Consider the following 22122-nt stretch of genomic DNA (forward strand, 5'->3'; position numbering starts at 1 on the left):
CGGAAACCAGAAGGAATTGTTGGAAACTGGCAAAAAACAAAGAAAACCTTAGTCACAAGACTGTGGAATTTTGTAACTGGTCATAAGTGTGTGTGCGTGTGTGTGCATCGCTGTCAAAACACCAAAAACAGGTCAAGTAGCTCTGGGGAGGTCAGTTGTAAATTAGAACACTTGCTAAGCAACTGGCCATTAAGCGAGGACCACTTATATTTGGTTTACCAGTCACATGGCCACATAGCCATGCCCACCAGTCCCATGACTATCTAACCACACCCAGCCAGTCACATGACCAAGCCATGCCGTCAGCAAGCCATACCCACCCAATCACATGACCAAGCCACACCCACAAATTAGGCCATGCCCACAGAACCAGTTAAGAAATTTGAATCCCATCCCTGTAAATATCTACCTAGGATCGAACTGATTGTGAGGCGAGAGCTCTATCTCTAGGCCACCACCACTCAAACAATGAACTAATAATTTATCTCATTCTCCCTTAATAAATATGGGCCTTTCATTGCAATCATTCATTAATCTGTGAATTTTAAAATTTAAACTAGTTTTATTTAAACAAACTTACAACTCCTTTTGACTTATTGGTGTCTGTAACAAAATATGTTTATTGAAATATTAATATTTGTTATTATGTGTCCTAGAAATTTCTTCCAACATAACTCGGGGAAAGGATCTTGTACAGGTAGTCCTCAACTTACATTTCATTTAGTTACTGTTTGAAGTTACGGCACTGCAAAAAGTGACTTATGACCATTTTTCACACTTATGACTGCTTATGAATCCCCATAGTCACGACTTACATTTGGATGATTGACAACTGACTCACATTTATGATGGTTGCAGTGGTCCAGAGTCATGTGATCCCCTTTTAAGACCTTCTGATAAACAAACTCAATGGGGAAACCAGATTCACTTAACAACCGTGTTAGTAATTTAACAACTGCAGTGATTCACTAAATAAATGTGGCAAGTCGTAAAATGGGACAAAACTCACTTAACAAATTTCTCGCTTGACAATATACTTTTTGGGCTCAATTGTGGTCGTACGTTGAGGACTACCTGTGCAGGGTATCTAAATAATCATCTTTTTTATTGTAGTCCCAAATTTTAAAGTTTCATGTCCACTAATTTGTATACTTTGTATCCTATGAAACAAACCAAATTTATTTTGGGTTTGTAAGAATACATTTTTGATGCTTTGTTTTCGGCTTGATTCCCAACCCTTGTTCTAGCCCCCCCCCCCACCCCCACATTGGACTTGACAAAAGAGGAATAAGCAGGCCCACTGTTGCTTTTACAGTTATCTCTCATACTACAAATACCATTATTAGTCTATCTCCAGATTTACTTGGGATCAAAACTTCAAGTATATTTAAATTGTTTCAAGTCATGATATTGAAGATAAATGAAATGAACTGCAATCTATGCAACATCTGGCATTAAGCAGAAAGGATACAGACTACAAATAAATGACATTTTTTTAAACTGGCATGCTTTATTTACAAATCCACAGAATTGGATCTTCATATAACCAATACAATTTGAATCCCAGCCAAATGAAACCCATAATTTTCCTTTAGTTATTCTAGCCTATCATATCCCGAGATTAAAACTTGTTAGGTACAATACTGTGAATAAAAGCACAAGAATAGCAAATTGTTAACATGTAGCATTTAGCAAATCTGGGTTTCACATATTTTTATACTTTCAAAAAGTCAGAGAGGCACAGTTACAAGACTATCTGTATTGTGCAACCTATGCTACAATTTAGCACAAGAGAGAGGACACCTAAGAGGAAGCAATATAGGATTACAGGCATATTTTTCTGCAAAATTTATCCAAAACACTCACACAGCAAAGCCTTATTGCTATGTCATTGATCAGCCCACCCACCCCCATCAACTTTAAGATGTCCATGAAATGGGGGGGAAAAGTTGTTGGCAGTTCTGCTCCATTTGTCATCAAGCAGTTTGTTTTACAAAGCAGGTTTTCCAAAATGCAAGATATTGAAGGCGTAGCCTATTCCTTAGATTTATTAATTTCCCTTAACATACTTACCTTGGATGTGACTGAAGATAACAAACATATCTTCCCCAATTAGTTTAAGAATGGTCAGTACTTAACAAATACATTTGACAGTAAAACAAAAAGTGAAAATGAAACATGTTAAGCCATGAATTAGTTGAAACAGATGAGAGGTTTTAGGATTTCTATTCTTTTGTATAAACCATTTCAAGAACAATGCTTCTTCTCCAGATCATACCAATTTGGCTAGTTTGTAGATGTTGATTCATCAAGTTGTTCTTTGTGGTTTTCCAAAAATGGTATTCTGGCCAAACAGGCCTGTATAGGACTGGACTACTGCTAGAGCACAAATAATTTCTAGTTCTGAAAGCTATTTTCCCCGAAAATCACTGATTTTACACAAGGGGTTTTCTTCATTGTTGCTGCGATTTCACCAAGTGACACTAGTTTAATGTCTTCTGGTGGCAGGAGTACCATCAAGGATACCTAGATGCCTTGCCTGAAGGAAATATATTTCTTTCCATATTTTATCTACAGCATAGTAATTTGCTGAGTCAATAAAGAGTGAAGGACTATGGAATCAAATACAGCACATGCCTTACGTAATACATTATAAAATTCTGCAGAAATTTATACAGAAAGATTTGGGATTTTTGCAAAATATCCAGGAAATAATTTATACGAGGCTCCTTCTCAGTTAGAAATCACAAACCCACTAAAAAGAGTTGTTCCTATAAAGAAATATTCTACTCTGAAATGGAGATACGTTCCTGCCTACTAATAGTGAAATGATGACAAAGAAATATTAAACTAAACTTTTTCAGAAACTAGATTTTGAAATCTACATGATGACAGAGCAACAGATCAGGAAGGTACTTGGCTGATACTCTCAAACTAGACTAAATTAAAACTACCTGTTCTAGATTAAGCCCAATTTTAAAAAAAAAATGCCTTTCCGGGATCAATTTATGGCTTAAAATATTTCATGACATGTTTTATGAGTTAAACTAGCTTCAGTTTTCCATTAAACATGCATCTCTATTAGTAGGATGTACCATTTCTGACCAAATAAAACATCAACTTTTTAATATTATCTCATGCAATGGACTGTTGTTTTTGCGTGTGTGTGTGTATTTGAATTTTGTACATTATTTCTTTTTGGAACTTGTACGAGATCCAGAATGAGAGGATCCAGAGGATGACCTGCGGTTTCTGAAAGATAAAAAATGGGAGAAAGCATGCAAACAAGTAAGTTTTTAGTGCTATGAATGTCACAGGGAATGAAAAAAAGAGGAAGAGGCAATAGGATTTGAAATGTACTTATTAGGACTTCATCTTTGCATCTTAGTAATATGGAACAGTTCACATAATAATTAAGACTCTTCGATTAAGAAGAGTTTATACATTTTTAAAAAAATGCAACTTCACAAAAGTGCTATAAGAATCACACATTTTCTGCATTGCATGTGTATGATTATCTTTAAGACTGGTAATTAAAGGCAGCAAGAAAATCTATCTATCTATCTATCATCTATCTATCTATCATCTATCTATCTATCTATCTATCTATCTATCTATCTATCTATCTATCTATCTATCTATCTATCTATCTATCTATCTATCTATCTATCTATCTATCTATCTATCTATCTATCTATCTATCGCCACAGCTAGACGGAATAAAATGGCTATCTCTCCACATACACAAACACAACATACACGCAGCGTAAAATATTCTGCTCCTTCTTCCTCCAAAGCCAGCATTTAAAGAACAACCATTCTTATTCTACAAAACCCAAACCTTTCAGGTGACCGTGATCCTGTTCGCCTTTTTTTGCGATCACCAGAAGAAGATCTAGATCGGCTTCTCTTTCTGCTTCTCTCAGTGGAGGAGGATGAATGAGAGCTTGAGTAAGATCTTTTCCTTGGGGTTGGAGAACCCCTGACAGACCTGGAGCTGGATCTTTAAGAAATAAATCAGACTTAATCCTAGCATAAACAAAAATGCAATACTCTATATCAAATACAGAAATGCAGATTCAAAGAATAGATATTAGTGTATAAATACTTACTGCCACGTTAACAGGGACCTAAACTTCAACCATTTTAAATAGTGTTTGTCTAGGGCCACATCAATAGCCTGTCCAGAACTGACTACATAATATAAAAAGCCCTTTACGCTGGTTTAATATTAATAATAGAGATACAAATTACTCATATGCTGAAGGGAAAGGTCAATTTAAATAATGTAGTATGCTATCTATTTAATAAACCCTTGAAACAAATATCTGATTAAAGTGTTAGGCTGAACTGATCACAACAGTCATTTATATACTGTAACATCAAGAATATGTTGGTATAAGTAATCCTCAACTTACAACTGTTCATGTAAACATCAGCTCAAAGTTATGACAGCCTTGGAAAAAATGACTTTTTTTTCCTTGAAGTTTTCCTTGAAGTAACTTTCCTTCCTTGAAGTTACGACCATCTGCGGCCATGATTGCAATTTGGGCATTTGGCAACAGGCCTGCATTTAGGATGGCTGTCTTGTGGCCATGGGATTGCCACTTTCAACCTTTCCAGCTGGCTTTCAACAAGCAAACTCAATAGGGGATGCCGGATTTCCTTAATAATTACATGATTCGCCCAACCATGCGATTTGCTTAACAATGGCAGGAAAAATGGTCGTAAAGATGTATTATTTATTAAAATTGGGCTGATCACATGACAACTTAATTATGTATCACATAACAACTGAAATTCGGGTCCCCCTTGTGATCGTAAGTTGAGGACTATCTGTAAAAGATTTGCATTTGCAATACAGGCAAGTAAAAAGCACCACGTTTATGGTGATTATTTCAGCCTGAATAAGTATAGAGCTCAAAGATATAAAGCAGTAACATTTCAGACTAATTCATTCATCCGCAAGAGCATATAATCGTTCAAAGGAAAGGGAAATGTCTATTTTCTGGCTGCCAATTCTTGACCTAAAATATTTGGCCTCATTACCGTATTTTCCCCAAAATAAGATCGAATCTTATATTAATTTTTGCTACAAGTTGCATTAAGGCTTATTTTCAGGTGATGTCTTATTTTCAGAGAAATACTGCACTAAATGTGCCCGTCCGGTTGACAATCTTAACTGGAGCTTATTTTGGGGATAGGACTTATATTACAAGCATCCTGAAAAATGCTAGGGCTTATTTTCTGGTTAAATCATATTTTCAAGGAAATACGGTAGTAAATATGGAAAAAATTACACAGGAAAAAGCAGATTAATAATTTTTGTACCTTGCAGCTTTGGAGTTAAGATTTTTATTTTCTCAAAAAAATAAAGTGTTAACTAAGTTAACATGTATCCAGTAGATTACAGGTAGTCCTCAACATAATGACAATTCAGAATTATGAAAGCCTTGGAAAAGGGTGTTTGTAAAGCACTTCTGGCTGTCAAAAAACACTGGGCCCTCACCCGCACATCACGTCATCACAAACTGGGTGCTTGGCAACCTGTTCGCACTTATATGACCAATTGCCAAAAGCCCCATGGTCATGTGATCACCATTTGCTAGCTTCTTCAGAACCTCATTGTGGAATCTGACAGGGAAGCTTGCAAATTGCTGCTGCCTTCTAAAAAGACCCCCACTTGTGTCTGGGGGCTGGCTGCAAGAGCTGTCTGCCAAAGTCAAAGCTCTTTGGAAGGTACAGAAACAGAACTGAAAAGATTTGAGTTCCATTCTTGAATACTGCTGGAGGATTTCTCTTTTGCGCATGGAGGGGTGTTATACTTTGGTGGGGTGCAGAAATGGAGATCAAACCTTGAATGCTTGAGCTCCCTGAAGCCCTCCTGCATATGGAGGGATTTGATTTCTGGCTCGGAATAGAAGCAGCTCAAATCCTGAAAGTATAAGCTCCATTCCTGCCCCCTCCCAGAGGAGTTCCTTGATGTGCATGGAGGAGAGCAGAAATCTTTTGATGGGCTGCAGAAATGGACTTCAAATCCTAACGATTTGTGCTCTGTGTCCTGCATTCTGCCAGTGGCCGTTCCCTTCCAGATAGGAAGAAAGCTAAACTCCTTCAGCAAGCAACTCTTTCAGCCATCCCAAAGACAAGAACAGGCCAAAATCCAAGTAGAGAACGGGGATGAAGGGTGGAATGAGCATGGAGTGTCTCGGGCGGGTAGGGGAGGTCCTAGGGGACCCACCACAGGCCATGTAGGTTTCTTCACTCAGGGGATGATAATCCTGCTTGGATTTCATCACAGTGATTTTCAGTTCTTGAGTGGAGTTTCCTAGAGCTTCCCCTACCCCAAGAACCCCATACTTGGGGCTCTGTCTGCTTAACAACCCGTGAGATCACTTAACAACTGCAACTGGGAAGGTGGCTGCAGAACGAAGCAGGCATGTGATGTTTCACTTAACTGCTTCGCTCAACAACCAAGATTCCAGTCCCAAATGGGGTCCTAAGTCAAGAACTACCTGTAAAACAAAATAGAAACAATGAGCTGAAGCCAACTTTACCTATATTTGACAACAGGTTTTTAGCTCAGTCTCTAAAAGAGACTACAGTGGTAAGAACTAGATTCTGAAACCACCCTAATATTCTGATGCCTCATAAAAAAAATCAAAGAAAGTCACTTTGCTGCTAAGCACTTGTTATCTATCATTTATCAAACTCTGAACTTCAGATTAAATATTCCTTAATTGTATATAGCTTAACTAAAAAAATTTAACTGAGCACAACAAATTTTAGCCCTTAGTGAGTTAACAGATACATTTGCACATTTTAATTTTAGAAACCACCTCCACCCAGCATGCTGCACATTTTAATACATTCTTAAATGATCAGAAGCTTATGTAATCTTTACATGGTACAAAGTTATTTTTTTATTTTTCTACAAATTTTTACTTGATATTCATATGCAGTTGTTTACAGAACTAAAATAAGAAAACTTTGAATAGGTACAGAAGTTTAAGACACCTTTCTAGTTGCATCAGTTGCTCCTTAACCCCCACCCCCCCACCCCTTTTAACTGTCAAGTTGTTGATAAGATAGCAAAAGGTTATTAGTTTGGTAGGCCTATAATTTAAAGGTGAAGACAAATTTCACAGGTGAACAAAACCTGAAACTTTTTTTTAATGTTTTGGATTGGTGAACACATCAGCTGCACAAGGTACATTTTTAGCAAAAAGGGTAAAACATTTGAAGGAAACAGTACCTTGCCTACCTTAACTCTACCATACTTTGCATAGGAAATATTTTTTGTTGTTGGAAACAAGAATTAACTACTTATCAACATATCCCAGATGCTAATCCCAGTAATGAAACTGAAGCAAAACATAGATGTAATATTTCAGAAACATACACCAACTGTCAACATTAACCACTGACTAGAAAATATATTTTGGCATAACCTCCCAATTTCCAGAGTGAAAATCTGTGGGAACATCCCAAACCTGCAGTACAGGCAAGAAGACCTCAGAACATTTTTAAACTAGATGAGCTGTGCAAGGAAGAGTGGGAAAATATTCCTAAATCAAGGGGAAAAAAACTCTTAGGAAAGATTTTGAAACTTTCTGCCAAAGAACATTATAAAGTGCTGACTAGTACAATGTCTAATATCTAAACTTCTGTATCTACCATATTCACTGTTTCTAATTTTGAATTTATAAAGTGCATATAAATAGCAAGCATGCATTCAAATATGCAGAAAAAGTTGTTTAACAATGTACAATGTAGACATTTTGTCGCTTCTGTTCACTCATGGATTCATTGATACATACAATTTGCTCAGCAGTGCCTAAACCTTTGCATGCAATTGTGTTAGAATTAATTTTTTAAAATCCTACCCTATATTGTAGGCAACCATATTAACTACACATTTTCAGACAGATTTGGGGAGGGCAAAAATCAGACTGGCAAGGCAGTACTTTACCTATATCTGTTTTACACACGAAGAAAATTATCTATGGATATATATTTTAATATAATTACTCTTCATCATTTCCTATTTTTTGAAATACAAACAAGTACTACAAATAGGAAAAGAGCTTTGTTATTTTAAGATTGAATATTCAACATTCAGCATTTCTGTATATGGTTTATCTTAGAATACAGATAATACTTGCTAAGTGGTAAATTGAATTTATACACACATTTTAGTTAGTTAGATTTCCTGCCTTTCTCCCTGAAAACTCTAAACAATTATCACTTTTCCAATTTTCATAAGTTTCTGTAAAAACCCTCTTTTAGGAAGATGGGTGGTTCAAAAATGTAAATTTTTTTTTAAAACAATAAATAAATACCTTCACTTTCCCACTTTCTTGGAGAATTTGTTATAATAATTTTGCTACTTTAATAAATATAATTTCATTTGCTACTAAAATTATATTAAAAGAAAGACATTTGTAGCAAATGCTTATAATAAAGTAGTATGGATGGTGACCTCTTCATCTCTCTCTCTCTCTCTCCCTCTGACAAGCAGAGCTTGCTACCTCATTCACCTTGATTTCGACCCACGAGATCTAGAACGTTCTCTGGAAGTGGAATGAGACCGTGACCTTGAACTGGAAGAGCTTCTGGACCTGAAACAACATGAAGATTTATTTTTCTTTTTGGGAGGAAGAGAAAAACAATAATCCAACGAATTTAAGCTTTTAGTTTAACAGAATTTGATAACATTATTTTATCTCCTTCACCTCACTGGGACATTTTTCACAGTGATTTAAACAAACAAATAAATAATTTGGTTAGGAATTAAATAGCTGCATAAGCTAAGTAAGCAGGACTTATTTTTATCTATCTTTCAGGTCATGTTATAAATTGCTTTTTGAAATATTTTTCCTGAATAATTTTTCATATATTATGTTTGCAAGTTATCACATAAGATAAACTTATTGTCTTTTTAAAGTGCAGTCAATAAATAATAATAATAATACAAGGTTACCGTAGTCCTTGACTTATGACCACAATTCCACCACTAAAAGATTTGGTCAAGTGTCATCAAATGACTGGGATCAATTTTAGTACCTTTTTTCCTTGGTTATTAAGTGATTAACCACTTCCCCATTGACTGATTGCCAGAAGCTGGCTGGGAAGGTCATAAATGGTGATATCACATGACCTTGGGACACTGCAACCATCATAAATACATGCTGGCTGTCAAGTGCCAAAATCACAATCCTGTGACCATGGGGATGCTGTAATGGTTGTAAGTGCAAGGATTTTTCAGTGCTATTGTAACTGGTTGCTAAATGAATAGTTGTAAGTTGAGGACTACCTGTAAATATAAATTACAATCCCTTGAAAAGATTTATCTTAACCTTTAAGAATATTTCCAATGGATTTTGATGTGCAAGTCAAAAACAGACAAAAATGAATCTTATTAAGTTAGTAAGAATTACACAATTCAAAACAGAAAATAGTAAAGTTAAAGTTATTTATGTTGCATACTACTTTGAAAGCAACTTAATTACAATTCAGTAAATCTTGATGAAAACCAAGTTGCATGAATGCATATATGCAACATGCATATATCTACTCAGAAATAAGCCTTAGTGGGGTCTGTTCTGACATAATCCTATTTTATATATTTAAAAGTAAATGCCAGTATATTCTATGAGATTTTCTTTTAAATAAATGAGTGTCTTCTTAGTCATAATTAAACATCTGGAACATTGCTGATTTATGATACATCAAAGTATTCATACTTTTCATTTTTAAAACTGTATTCCTATTTCCTGAACATAATGATAGGTTTTATCTATTTTAGTTTAAATAGCAGCAAATTGCAAAAACTGATGAGAGTAGTAAAACTTTTTAAACAACTTTTTATACAGCTTGCTGTTTACAGGGCAAGAAATTGTTAACACAAGGAAAATGCAAATGGGGGTTCCTAGATTGTATACATTTATTCCAATTTTAAGTGTTCCCATAATATATCTTACAAAACTGGATAACTGTACAATTTAATTTACCCTCATAAAAAATATTGGATTTTCTGCTTAATAATAAAGTATTCTATTTTAAAAGAACTCAAGAAAATGTATTTACTATTACCATTCTGGCCTAAATTTGTTATTTATCAAGCATACAAAGATCTAGCAGCATTAAATAAATAAATTGCATTTTCAATCTGAAACATTTTAATTAATTTTAAAAAATAGACCGGATTTGGAAATTCTCATGTGCTGAATTAGATTAACATTCTTGCTTGATGAATAGTGCTTCTGGTGATTCTTTATGAAAGATTAACCCCCCTGGAAACAAATAATAAAGCATCTTTTTGGGAATCAATATAGAGGAGCTAGTAGTGACTGTCAGTAACATATTGTGAAGGCTTGTACAGCGGAACCTCTGGTCACGAACGCTTTTGACCACGACCAAATCGGGTTCTGACTAAAGAATCCACAATATTTTTGAACCAGGTCACGATTCAAAAACCAGATGGCGATCAAACACGGCCGTGGCCAATTCCCTTTCTGCGCTGATTTCCCCTTCTGTGCCATTTTTTTTGTAGGCACATGCAGAGTCAGTCTCACTTCTGCTTACAACCAAATCGGGTTGCGACTGAAGTTATGGAATGAATTAGTTGTGACCAGAGGTTCCACTGTATTTTACATGACATTGGTCAAATAGCTTGACTCATTTTATTCCTGATAAAGTTGGCCTTGCTGAGAGATAGCAGAATAAAAGACCAGTAAAAGAATCTGCTTGCTAAATTCAACAGGTATTTATCCATCTTGCTAAATTCAGCAGATCTATCTATCTATCTATCTATCTATCTATCTATCATCTATCTATCTATCATCTATCTATCTATCTATCTATCTATCTGCCAATCATATTCACAGAGACATCTACACTCATGCATTGCATATCTAATTAAGAGGAATCGTATCTCATTAAGAGTCAACAGACATAAAGCCTCAGTGAAGAAAAAAAAAAGCACAAAGTGTGCTTAGGACAAGTTATGCACTGGACCATAACCTGGATATCTTATTCACTATTCAATCCAGTTTCCTTAACCAGGGACCATTCTAGATGTAACCCAGACCCATGAATTCCATATTCATCTAAAAAGTTTTCAGAATATTATATTCTAAGCAGATATTATTTTTCTTGGGAAATCGTAGTATCCAGATGTCTAGCTAGCTAACTTTATTGATCTTACTTAAGAAGCAGCTTTAAGAAACTGAACAAAGATCATAAAGAATTAAACATCTCTAAGCACAATCTCCTTTTTTAGACAAACACCAAGATTGCCATCCAGAGAGCCAGAATTCTTGCTTTTCTGGTTATCTGCAAAGCATAGAAATCAGCTGAGTTCAAAAGTTTACTTGCTGAATCAATCTCCTGGCTTTGTTCTTTATCTCTACCAGCTCGACATCTCACTGCAGTGCCTTATGGAGACCGTTGGAGGCAAATATGGATTGATTTAAATCACCAAGAGAAGAAGCATAAACTTCTCATTTGATCTAAGATTCAAACTTGTGTATTCTCTTGAACATTGTCCTGACAGTTTGGAGTAAATTATTCTTCACATCTAATTCACAATTCCTTTTTATGCTTTTTTTAAATGTATGATTCTTAAGTTAACTTTTTTTCCCCTTCAGGATAGTTTCATTAAAATACAAGACATTTACCCAATATACAATATAAGGTCAGACAAAGCTATTATGTGTGATTTTCCTTGTTATAGAGTGGGGGGGAGGGGGGGAGCACTAATTAAGCTTAATACACAGGACACACACACACACACATGAAAAATACCCATACTGAGGTACTTAGTTATTTAATATGTGTTGGGTATTTTTATTGTTTATTTTATACAATTTTAATTATAGGCTTCATATATTTATAATGAAAAGAATAGTAATATTGTTTTTGTACAATATTTGAAAATTTTAAATATTTTTTAAAATCTTGAAAAATGTAAATATTCCTTTTTAAAAAATCTTTAAAAAAGTATTGTCTTGAGTTCACCAATTCAACAACCAAATAAAAATCTATACCTTATGAAGTACTTGTTAGTTAAAATATTTAACAAAATATTTTTAACTTATTTTGTAACCAAATAGTTTTGAACTTTGGGACCCTTGATCCACTTGCTCTACTATTGCTGCCCAAGTGTTATATTTGGTTGATATCTTACAAAAGCCTGAATTGTTTTCCCTTCAGCTCACGAAAAGATAACTTTATGGAACATTTTTTTCTAATCTTCTATGAACATTAGTAAAGTTCATTAGAATTCCATTATTTTGCAACAAATATTTCTAATAATGCAGATTTTCTTAGTTCACACAGCCTATCAACCCTTGATCTTCCTCCAGCAACATTAAAAAGGTAAAGGTTCCCCTCGCACATATATACTAGTCGTTTCCGGCTCTATGGGGTGGTGCTTATCTGTTACAAAGCTGAAAAGCCAGCGCTGTCCGAAGATGTCTCTGTGGTCATGTGTCCAGCATGGCTAAACACCGAAGGCGCATGGAACACTGTTACCTTCCCACCAAAGTGGTCCCTATTTTTCTACTTGTATTTTTACATGCTTTCAAACTGCTAGGTTGGCAGAAGCTGGGACAAGTAATGGCAACTCACTCCATTACGCTGTGCTAGGGATTCGAACTGCCAAAGTACAGACCTTTCTGATCGACAAGCTCAGCGTCTTAGCCACTGAGCCACTGTGTTCCATCAACTTTACCCTCCCCTTTATTTATATTCAGGAATTATTGCTGTCTTCTATTTTCCCTAATTTTAGATCATGATATATAGAATTAACATGTCGGTCAATGTGTTTAGTAAACATACAAAGCAAGCCATATTCTCTTCTATGAAATGGATAATTTCCCCATATATTGTTTGAGGTGTAACAAAATTATATTAAACATTTGAATGTTAATATTTACCCCAGTAAATTTTTCCACCTGCATGTTAAGCTTATTTACTACTGCTTACTTACTTACTACATGTTATGGGGGTGATGACCCCCCAGCAATAGATGGAGAGGCAAAGAACAATTAATGATTTCACTCTTCCCTTCTTTCCAACAAGGACATCATCATTGTACTGGAGTTCTTATATCCAAAGTGAAAGAATGTCTTCTTTTTATAGAATGTTATGTCTGAATATAACCCAATATAGAGAATTTTATTTTGTTCCAATAATATAATATCATTCTATAAAAGGCCCTGGGCTACATTTGTAAGCCAATGAGCATAGTATAAACATATTTTAAATCAATTTTAAAAAATCCAAAATATGGAGACTACAGAATCCTGCAATCAACAAATTCCTTAATTGGAATGTTAATTTTTATCCAACTTAGTTTTGCTTTAGAGGTATTTTAAAACATAACTATATGTTTGACAGTTTCTCCATATACAACCTTTTATGAATATTCATCATAAAATTGATACAAAATGGAGATGTGTAATTTTTGGTAAAAAAAAAATGCTGCCCAAAATTAGGCTCTTTACGAGGCTCACTAGAAAAATATGTATATAGACAGCCATGTTTATTTATAAGTTTAAATAAATAAATAAATTACAAGCTCTTCTTCTCTTTAAAATCCAATTCTTTCCTTTAAAAATAAGGATAACTTTACTTTTTTATAAGTTTCTGCCAATAAGCAGATCTTTAAATACTTAGGTTAATATTTGCCTCTTACCAACCCATTAGCAAAAACATACTCTGAAGTCACACAATCTTGAAGACATAGCAGGACTATATTTAGCTGCTACAAAAATACTAAAACTAAGAAATCTTTAATTTTCATGGCTTTTAAACTCACAACTGTCATAAAACTTAGAATAACCACCTCCAATTCACTCATCCTAAATGCTGCTTATCCCTGCAGCTGGATACGTAAGATTGATTAGGCTAACTTAAACTGCAAAAAAATAATAATGTAAAAGTTAATCACAAAAGAGATGTAAATAAAGAAAGTTAGATACTGACATTTTGTCTGGCGTTACCCTTGACCTGTACCCGTTTACCTGGACCTAGACCTTGAGCTTGAATGGGAGGATGAGCGAGATGAAGATTGTGAAGGAGAAGATCGAGACTTGGAGCGACTTCGGCTAGCAGTGGAAGATTTCTTCTTATTGGCAGAATCTTCTTCTTCACCACCATCAAGATCATATTTTGAGAGATCAGCATCATCCTCGTCTTCATCCTGGAAAATAATACTGGCAGCTTTTTATGTTCAACAGGAAAAAAGTAGGTACACTAATCTGATAATAAATCCCCAGAGGATGTCCATAACAAGGAACAAGGAAGTTAATGCAGCCTGTTCACATGATATAAACCAGAAAAATTCTATAAACTTTAAATTTAGACAGAAGAGCTGGACATCTCATTTAGATAAAAAAAATGATGTGACCAGCTACTATGTTTAGACTAACATATATCAAAATACAACAGAATAACTATGTCTGTCTGTCTGTCACCCCTAGTTCCATGCAGAATGAATGATGCAGTTAAAATACTATCTATTAACATCATTTCCTTTGAGGAAAAAAGAAACTATCTTTAAATATTAAGTTCTTTTTCTTTATTCAACCAGATCAAACTGATAATAAAAACTGGACTTAAGCAGTAATTTAACTGGGAGGAAACATGAGTTCATGCACACACTCATCCATAAATAAATATTTAATTCATTCTAGAATAAATGCTTCCTCTCATGCAATGTTAAGTTACCGTATCTTATTCTGCTTTTTGTTCTGCAGTATATATTATTTATTTGTTTCCTACAGTGGTACATCTCAACAAGTGAGTTGTGGCGATGTACGTAATAAATACAAAGTAAAAATATTTTCAACTGATTGTATATTTGCTTTAATTTTTGACAGTTCCCTTGAGGACCAAACAAAAAGATGTTTGTTTAAATATACACAATTGTTTTGTGGAACAATTTTAACTATTCTCCCCAAGCATTAATAGCCATTTCATCCCTAAATGTACGAACACATCTTTTATAAGGCATTTACTGAAAACTGATCTAATTATACATTATTTTCTAAAGACCCTTCTAAAGACTTTTCTAAAGCATTCAAAGGACTTTGTATGCTACTTACCATACAGAAGTAAAAGTGCTAAAGTTTCCCATGTTGCTGGGTAAGGTAAGTGATCTCTGACATATTAGAGTTGAAAAGTTAAGGTTAAGGTTCAGCACATTTATATTTAAATGGAGTGTTACACCTTGAAGATTTTCTTTTACCTCATCTAATTTATACTTAGACAGATCTCCATCCTCATCCTCCTCTTCTTCCCCTTCAGATTCCTTATCTTCAACTTCCTTTAAGATAGACGCAGGACCAACAGGTTTCCCTCTATATTTTTTCTTTTTGCGACCAAACTAACAAAAAATAAAACATAAATTTAAACTATTAGAGTATGCTTACCTAGGAATTAAGAGCCATTGGCTTATTGAAGAATATGCACACAGTTTTACATGCAAAAATGACTCTATTACCTCATCTTCTTGTTGCAAAAAGGAAAAAAAACAACTCAGGTTATTAGTTGAGTCAAATAGATCTAACTCTGGCACAAGTCCAGCTATATATTTTAAGATGAACTCTTAAACTTAATATAGGGGTGCAGAGGTTAACCCTTGCTGAGCTGAAATTTTCAATCCCTTTCTACAAATGTGTGTACATATGTATGCATAATAGTATATGTGAAAAAATGGTCTAATTTTATATGAAGGATCCATTATTTTCACTAATAGAATTCCTTATTTAGAGAGTTTATTCATTAATGGAATTAATACTAACTTTTTGTCTACCTCACATTTCTTTGGCTTTTGGCCAATGAGTATATTTAAAATACAAAATAAAAGTCTCATGTATATATTGGCTGGTGGAAAAAAATCTCCAGAATGGTTTCATTTTTTTTCTTTTAACAATTTCCCTCCCTGTCTACTCCTTTTGGTTAAATTTTCCTTTCAAGCAAACAGAATAAGTAATTTGGTGTACAAATAGAATTAATGGAAGGACTGATTAGTATGTAACTTATCTTGATAAAGAATCTATAGTTTTATGCAATATTTCCCATTCTAGATATGGTTCTCCAGAGCTATCTAAGACTGCCAACATGGAATTGTAACATGCTAAAATAGGAAAATTATGAAATATATTAAGTATAATCACAGTACCAATTAAACCAATGTATTATTTCAGCATAAACATATAACTGACATTTTCAGTCATATTCATGAATTAGGATTAAAGGAATGAATTTAGGAATGAGTTTTCCCATTAGTATATTTTAAAAGTAACATTTCATTACATACCAGTATGTATCACTCACCTCATCATATTCCCCATCTGACTCTTCACGTTCTATATATTCAACATTCTCCCTTTCATTGAAGCCCCCACCATATCCTACAAAAAGAAGTTTCCAAAAACCTCAAAAACTAAACCAATAGTCTAGGGATATGACATGTTACTTTATATTAAGTAAAAGTAATAGCACAGATTTATTTCTATGTAAGTTTGCATAAAAAGGCTGTAAAAAATGAAAGAGAAACAGGGGTGCAGGAACCATCTATATATTATTTCATTAGTTTTAACTGTGCAGATAAATTAGAAGTACAAAAACAATGGCACGGTCAACAGAACTGACAGTTATTTGAAACTAAAGTCAGTCAGGGCAGCTGACAGAGTGGAGTTGTGGCACAAGACTAAGAGTCTCAGAGAGGGAGAAAAGATTGCAAACAAAATCACATTATATGGACAGAAACAGTTTGAGGAACCAATCGAGATGCACATTTTTCAGCCCCACCAATTCCAACTGTTCAGATAGTACTGTTATAAATTATAAATGTAAATCACATCTTGAGCAGCATGCATATAACACACAAACAATTCACATCAAACTTTGTGTTAGATGCAGCATCTGTCACTATAGGAAACATTTTCATATATTGAAATCATTCTCCCTTTTTTAAAACATCACCACCTACCATGGTATTAAAAACATTTACACAGCTATGGACATCCTTATATACTCAACTGGGAAGCCAAAGCTTCTTCCCCAATACTGTAGTCCCTGTGGGTCCCTTAAAACCATTTCCACAAGTTATAAAATTCTACAGAGGGGTTTATATGCAGTATCAGTAACTACACATGACACGGGAATAAATTCTGGCAAAAAAGCTTACATTAAGAACTTTATTCTAAATCAAAATTAGCCAATTTCAATGTTAAGCTGTGCTTTGCATGGTAATATTATTTCTGTGCTCCACAAGGCATCTTTTCCACCCAACTGAGGCAAAGGTTTCAGTTACAAGGGATTGTGGCTTTCTGTGTCCTGAACATTTTTTGAAATCTGGAACAAGGAGAGTGCAGATAGGTATTTTTTCACAATATTCAGCATCATGATGGTAATTCTTGAACTTGAAACTGCAAGCTATTCCACATTCCTGCAACATCTATCTCTATTAAAAATAAGTTTCAACATTTCTGACACCTTTCAAGCCTGGATTGGTGCATTGTGCAATGTTTACGGTTGTCACCTCAATCCATTTGTTTTGAAAAATAAAGGGATGTATCACCAGAGGTCTTGGGAAATATTCAACATTGCACATGCTAATTATTTCTTAATACACAAAGAGGGGCATTCCACAAAGCCACTGCTATCATTTGACTTGAATTCCTCTGAAATCTATTAGCAAATGTATCTTGATCAAATTTGTGAACTGATAAATCTTTTATTAAATCAGTTTTCCCTAAGATAATTCAATGTCAACCTGATGACTTTTTCCTATGCACACAATCAAACTGATTTGATATGATAGCTCAACTTAGAAATCTGCAACAAATCAGTATGAAATTCCAAATGAATCAATTCAATTATTTGAGCCAGATCTCTGCTATGCTGCACATCTTAATTATTTGGTACAGAGTATTTTCTAAAGCATATTTCAGCTAAGGCTATTACCTGTTCTTTCTTCCAGTTTGGCATACTTTGGAGTGTTGCACATATTGCATTCTGATCTCCGAGCCCAATTAACATTACCACATCTTTGGGAAGAAAAATACATGTTTAAAAACTAAAAATAATACTAGTACAGCAATGAACAAGGTAAATATTAGCTGACACCTGAAGAACTGGAATGTTTAAAATAATTTTTAATCGAAAGAGCAGAGTTTCTCTCCTATATTTCAGATAAAATAAATAGCATTTAAATGCCAAGTAAAATGCATGTAACTTTTTTAGCACATATTATTTTTTATATATAATTAGTGCCACAAAAAATCTTCCCATAGTTATAATTAAAGCTAAATCTGAACAAAATACAAGCAAACAAAATATTTTACTTTGACCAAACAATTCATTGGTTTGTCAGCGGGTTAAATAAATTGTGATATTCTTCTGTTACATATATAGATTTTACAGCAATGGCACAATTCCCATAATATCATGAAAATACCAATAAAATCAAACAAAATAAATGCTGGCAGACAACAGATAATGAAATCAAGTTCAATTTAGCTAAAACTGATAACTACATTAGTAATGCGAATAAATGTTCCATTTATTAAAAAAACCCACTTCAATTGCCTTCTAAAAGATATCACAAGTTGTCTAAAGTTATATGGAAACTGTAGACATTCTCATTATTATTTATTAATTTCATTTTTAAGGCTGCCCACTTGTCAAATGACTCTTACTTAATGTACCAAACAATTTGCTGGATCTACTAAATGAATCAATTTAAGTCTGTACTCTTACAGAAGAGCAATAGATTATCACAGTACACCCAGTACACATACACACAGTACAGTACACCCAGTACACAGCACCTATTTGGCAGTGAGATCTTCCGTATTCAATGAATTATTCTTATGAGTAAATAAGTATAAGAACAGGGTGAACAAATTATAAAAGAGGCACATATGGATAATATCAGCAAAAAACCCTAAAAATAAAGGACAATAAGATTAAACTGAGAATAAAGTTTCAAGATCAACATACGTTTTACACTGCCAGTCATTAGCACTGAAGAGACCACGGCTCTTTTCAGCAAGCGTCTTCCCTATCTCAGTCCCTCCAGCTTTCATCATTTTAGCTTCTGTAGTTTTTTCTGAAAGTAGAAAACAGGCATGTAAATCAATCAATTTCCTGTATGTTTAATTTTGGAACAGTCACATCGAAATAAATACAGTTGATATAATCACCTCGACCACATCTGTTACAGCTGGTTCTTCTAGCAAAATTAACATTACCACATCTGCAAATAAAAGAAACATTATTTTAAGAACTTTCAATGCAATTAATATTTCCAAACGTTTTAGTTCAAACTTTTGCAAATCAGCTCACAACTTATCCAGACTCATGCTTTTTAAGATGCTTTATAAACAAACATTTCTATTCACGCTTACAAAATAACTGCCATTTCCTTTTAATTACATTGGTCTACACGGAGAAAGCCTCAGAAACGAAAGTAGCTTAATTTTACCAGAATGCATGAAAAACTGACAAGCTCTAACATCAGATTAAACGACAAGGTTCCATCTTTATTCGGTATCTAAACTGTGCTTTTTGGCTTTTCTCTTATGAACTGCAATAGGATCATCCCTGGGGAGATGATTGGTGGGTTCCCTCCACACTATTGGGACTGTGAAAGGCATGGACTTTTTCTTCTTGTTTAGCCAATTATCTTTAGTCTCAAAGAGAAGATAAAATGTATACATTTCCATGTGGTACCATTTTCATTGTTCTACTGTACTTTGTCAACAAGTTACAAGGCATCACTGGTCTGTCTACAAGGAGAAAGCCTTGGAAATGAAAGCAGCTTAATTTTACCAGAATTGGGTAATAAAGGAAAAGAAATAAAGGAAAATTAAGTCCTGAGTATTAATTGGCTCCAGTTTCCAAGATACAGTTTCAGGTCAAAATTGCATCAAAATAATTCAAAATTACGAGGGGGATGCGAGATTATGCTCCACAATACCTTCCTTCCTTGTAGGCAAATAGACTCACCTGAGTATAAATCTTTATTGTGAAATAGCTTGAAAACTTTAGCCAACCAGCACCTTTATCCCTTGGAAAACTCACCTCATCAAAATATGTAGGAATCAATACATTTTATCATAGAGGGCAATAATTTCCCCAAATTTGTAGACCAGTGTTACCTACCACTACCAATTATGTGTTATCTACCACTACCAATTCACAAAGCAGAAAGAGCATATAGTAAGCCAGAAAATCATTTGACCTTTTTAGAAGCATGCAGTGCAATTAAATCCAAATGGACACATTTTATGAATTTTTAAAATGCGACTCAGAAAGTAGCAGGGCTTTGAACTGCTTTACTTCTTACATTTCTAAATTGCCCCGTTCATTTCCTATGTAATGTATTAACGTGTTAAAAAAAGATGAGGACGACTCGATATAACAATTCCCTTTGCAGGTTGAAGAAATTGCAATCAGCGAGACGATGCGATCCACTGCGCATTTAAAAAAAATAAACCTCAATTTTCTTCCGGGCGGCTGAAATAGTTATTATTCATAGTATTCTTGGTATTATTATTTCTATTATTGTTTCCCGGATAATATCTTATGATTCCGGGGATCCCTCCCTGGAAATGTTAAACTGGTGGTTTATCTGACCTTGCGCTGGCCGTTTGGAAGATGGAGGCCTAACGAGGAATCGCAGTGACCGCGATTAACACGGGGCTGCATCTGGGTCTCCCTAAAAATCGACCCCCATTGCGGGGTAGGGGTGGGGGAGGGGAAGGGAGGAAAAAAATGTGGGGGCAAAAAAACCCGCCGGTTCCCCGCGACCTCGGGGTCGTTTCGTCCCCGCGGTACCACGCCAAACAAGGCCTCGGAGCCTGCCCGGGTGCCTCCCGTGTGGCCTCAACGGGCCAAAAAACCCAGCCGACCTTCTCCGTCCTGGCTGCCTTACTGACTTCTTGTCGGGGCAGATCCAGTCTCCGTCGCTGACGCGGAAATTCTTAGTCGACATCTCGGCCTCGGAAACGGCCCAAAGGTTTTCCGCTCGGGCGCCTCTCCGGACGAACCCGAAGGAGGCTTCGGCTTGGCTTCGGCGGTGATTGGCCAGGATTGCGGAGGGGCCTTGCGGCAAAGAGAGCTGCCTTCATGATCGCCTGTTCCTCTCTGACGGGTTCTCTCGGTAATGTTATTACTTTTGGGGGGGGGGTGTAATAAATGTTATTACTTTTGGGGGTGCTCGAATCCCTCGTTAGCCGCTCGTTGGAGCGTTGGGGAAAATGCCCCGAACGGATTTAGAAACGAAGGCAGAGAAAAGAAAAGCATCAGGCATTCCACTAGCCGATCCTGAAGCTACAATGGCAGGCGAAGGATGGGAAGTTCAGAGAGCGACCTCTGACTTTTGGAGGACTTTATAGCACTGGCATAAGTTTGACATGAGAAGTTATTTTGTGCTTCGTTGTAAAGAACTGGCTTTTGATTAAGGAGACTGGCGTTTCTCAACCTCAGGAACTTTAAGATGTGTGGACTTCAGCTCCCGGGGATAAATACTGCTGTAGTAAATTGTTGGGTAGTCATTAATATTAAATATAAAAAATATGTCTGTTGATCAGGAAGTAATAGGGCACAATATGGAGCAACAACAGGTTGAAAATTATTTATATGCATCGTATACTATAGACAATATAATGGGAAATGAGAAACGCTGGACTAGAATTAGACATTGGAATTAAAATTGCTGGAAGAAATAGCAATAGTTTCAAGCAACCTGATGCACTTGGACAGCTGCAAGAGAGAAAGACTCCTGTTGAAGGAGAAGAGTGCTGAAATACTATACTGGTAACAAAAATACATATTATTAAGGCTATGGTTCCCCACCTTTAATGTGCCAGTCAGTAGAAGTCATTCCCCCTGAAGTGAGATCGGCCCCATTCCTACTTTTGGAAAGGTACAGTTTTTCCATCAACTTTGGGTACCATGGTGAGACGAACAAGTGATTTAAGGGATGGCTGTCTTTCCCACAATCTTGAGTTTTTATCTTTTTTGTTTTTCTCTTTTCATTTAGTGTTTTATTGTTTTTGTGTATTGTATACTTCCCAGAGGCACATTTTGTGAGATGGA

General features: G+C 35.2%; 1 protein-coding gene across 2 annotated transcripts; it reads right to left on the reverse strand.

Annotated features, from left to right (window-relative positions):
• Positions 1-1490: 1490 nt before the first annotated feature.
• ZRANB2 (zinc finger RANBP2-type containing 2) lies at positions 1491-21111 on the reverse strand. Of its 2 annotated transcripts, none has more exons than XM_026679347.2 (10): positions 20961-21111; positions 19224-19276; positions 19021-19129; positions 17983-18065; positions 16348-16424; positions 15257-15394; positions 14031-14209; positions 8541-8621; positions 3842-4003; positions 1491-3252 (listed from the first exon to the last, which is right to left on the reverse strand). In XM_026679347.2, exons 1-10 carry the CDS (start codon positions 21014-21016, stop codon positions 3189-3191), a joined length of 1002 nt encoding a protein of 333 aa, XP_026535132.1. In that variant the 5' UTR covers positions 21017-21111; the 3' UTR covers positions 1491-3188. The 2 variants fall into 2 exon arrangements, with proteins under 2 accessions (XP_026535132.1, XP_087816589.1); XM_087960463.1 differs by having other exon boundaries at positions 20934-21106.
• Between the last annotated feature and the right edge of the window lie 1011 nt (positions 21112-22122).

This window comes from Notechis scutatus, chromosome 3, assembly GCF_049901735.1.
Source record: "Notechis scutatus isolate UNSWTSFEM ecotype Mainland chromosome 3, rNotScu1.2, whole genome shotgun sequence".
NCBI lineage: Eukaryota > Metazoa > Chordata > Lepidosauria > Squamata > Elapidae > Notechis > Notechis scutatus.

Excerpts from the sequence above, each read along its gene's own strand:
- ZRANB2 (XM_087960463.1), bottom strand. The coding sequence starts at position 21,016 with ATGTCGACTAAGAATTTCCGCGTCAGCGACGGAGACTGGATCTGCCCC. Across the intron at positions 14,210-15,256 it reads CTAAGTATAAATTAGATGAG|GATGAAGACGAGGATGATGC; the intron begins GTAAAAGAAAAT and ends ATTATTTTCCAG. Across the intron at positions 4,004-8,540 it reads TCTCGTGGGTCGAAATCAAG|ATCCAGCTCCAGGTCTGTCA; the intron begins GTGAATGAGGTA and ends TATTTCTTAAAG.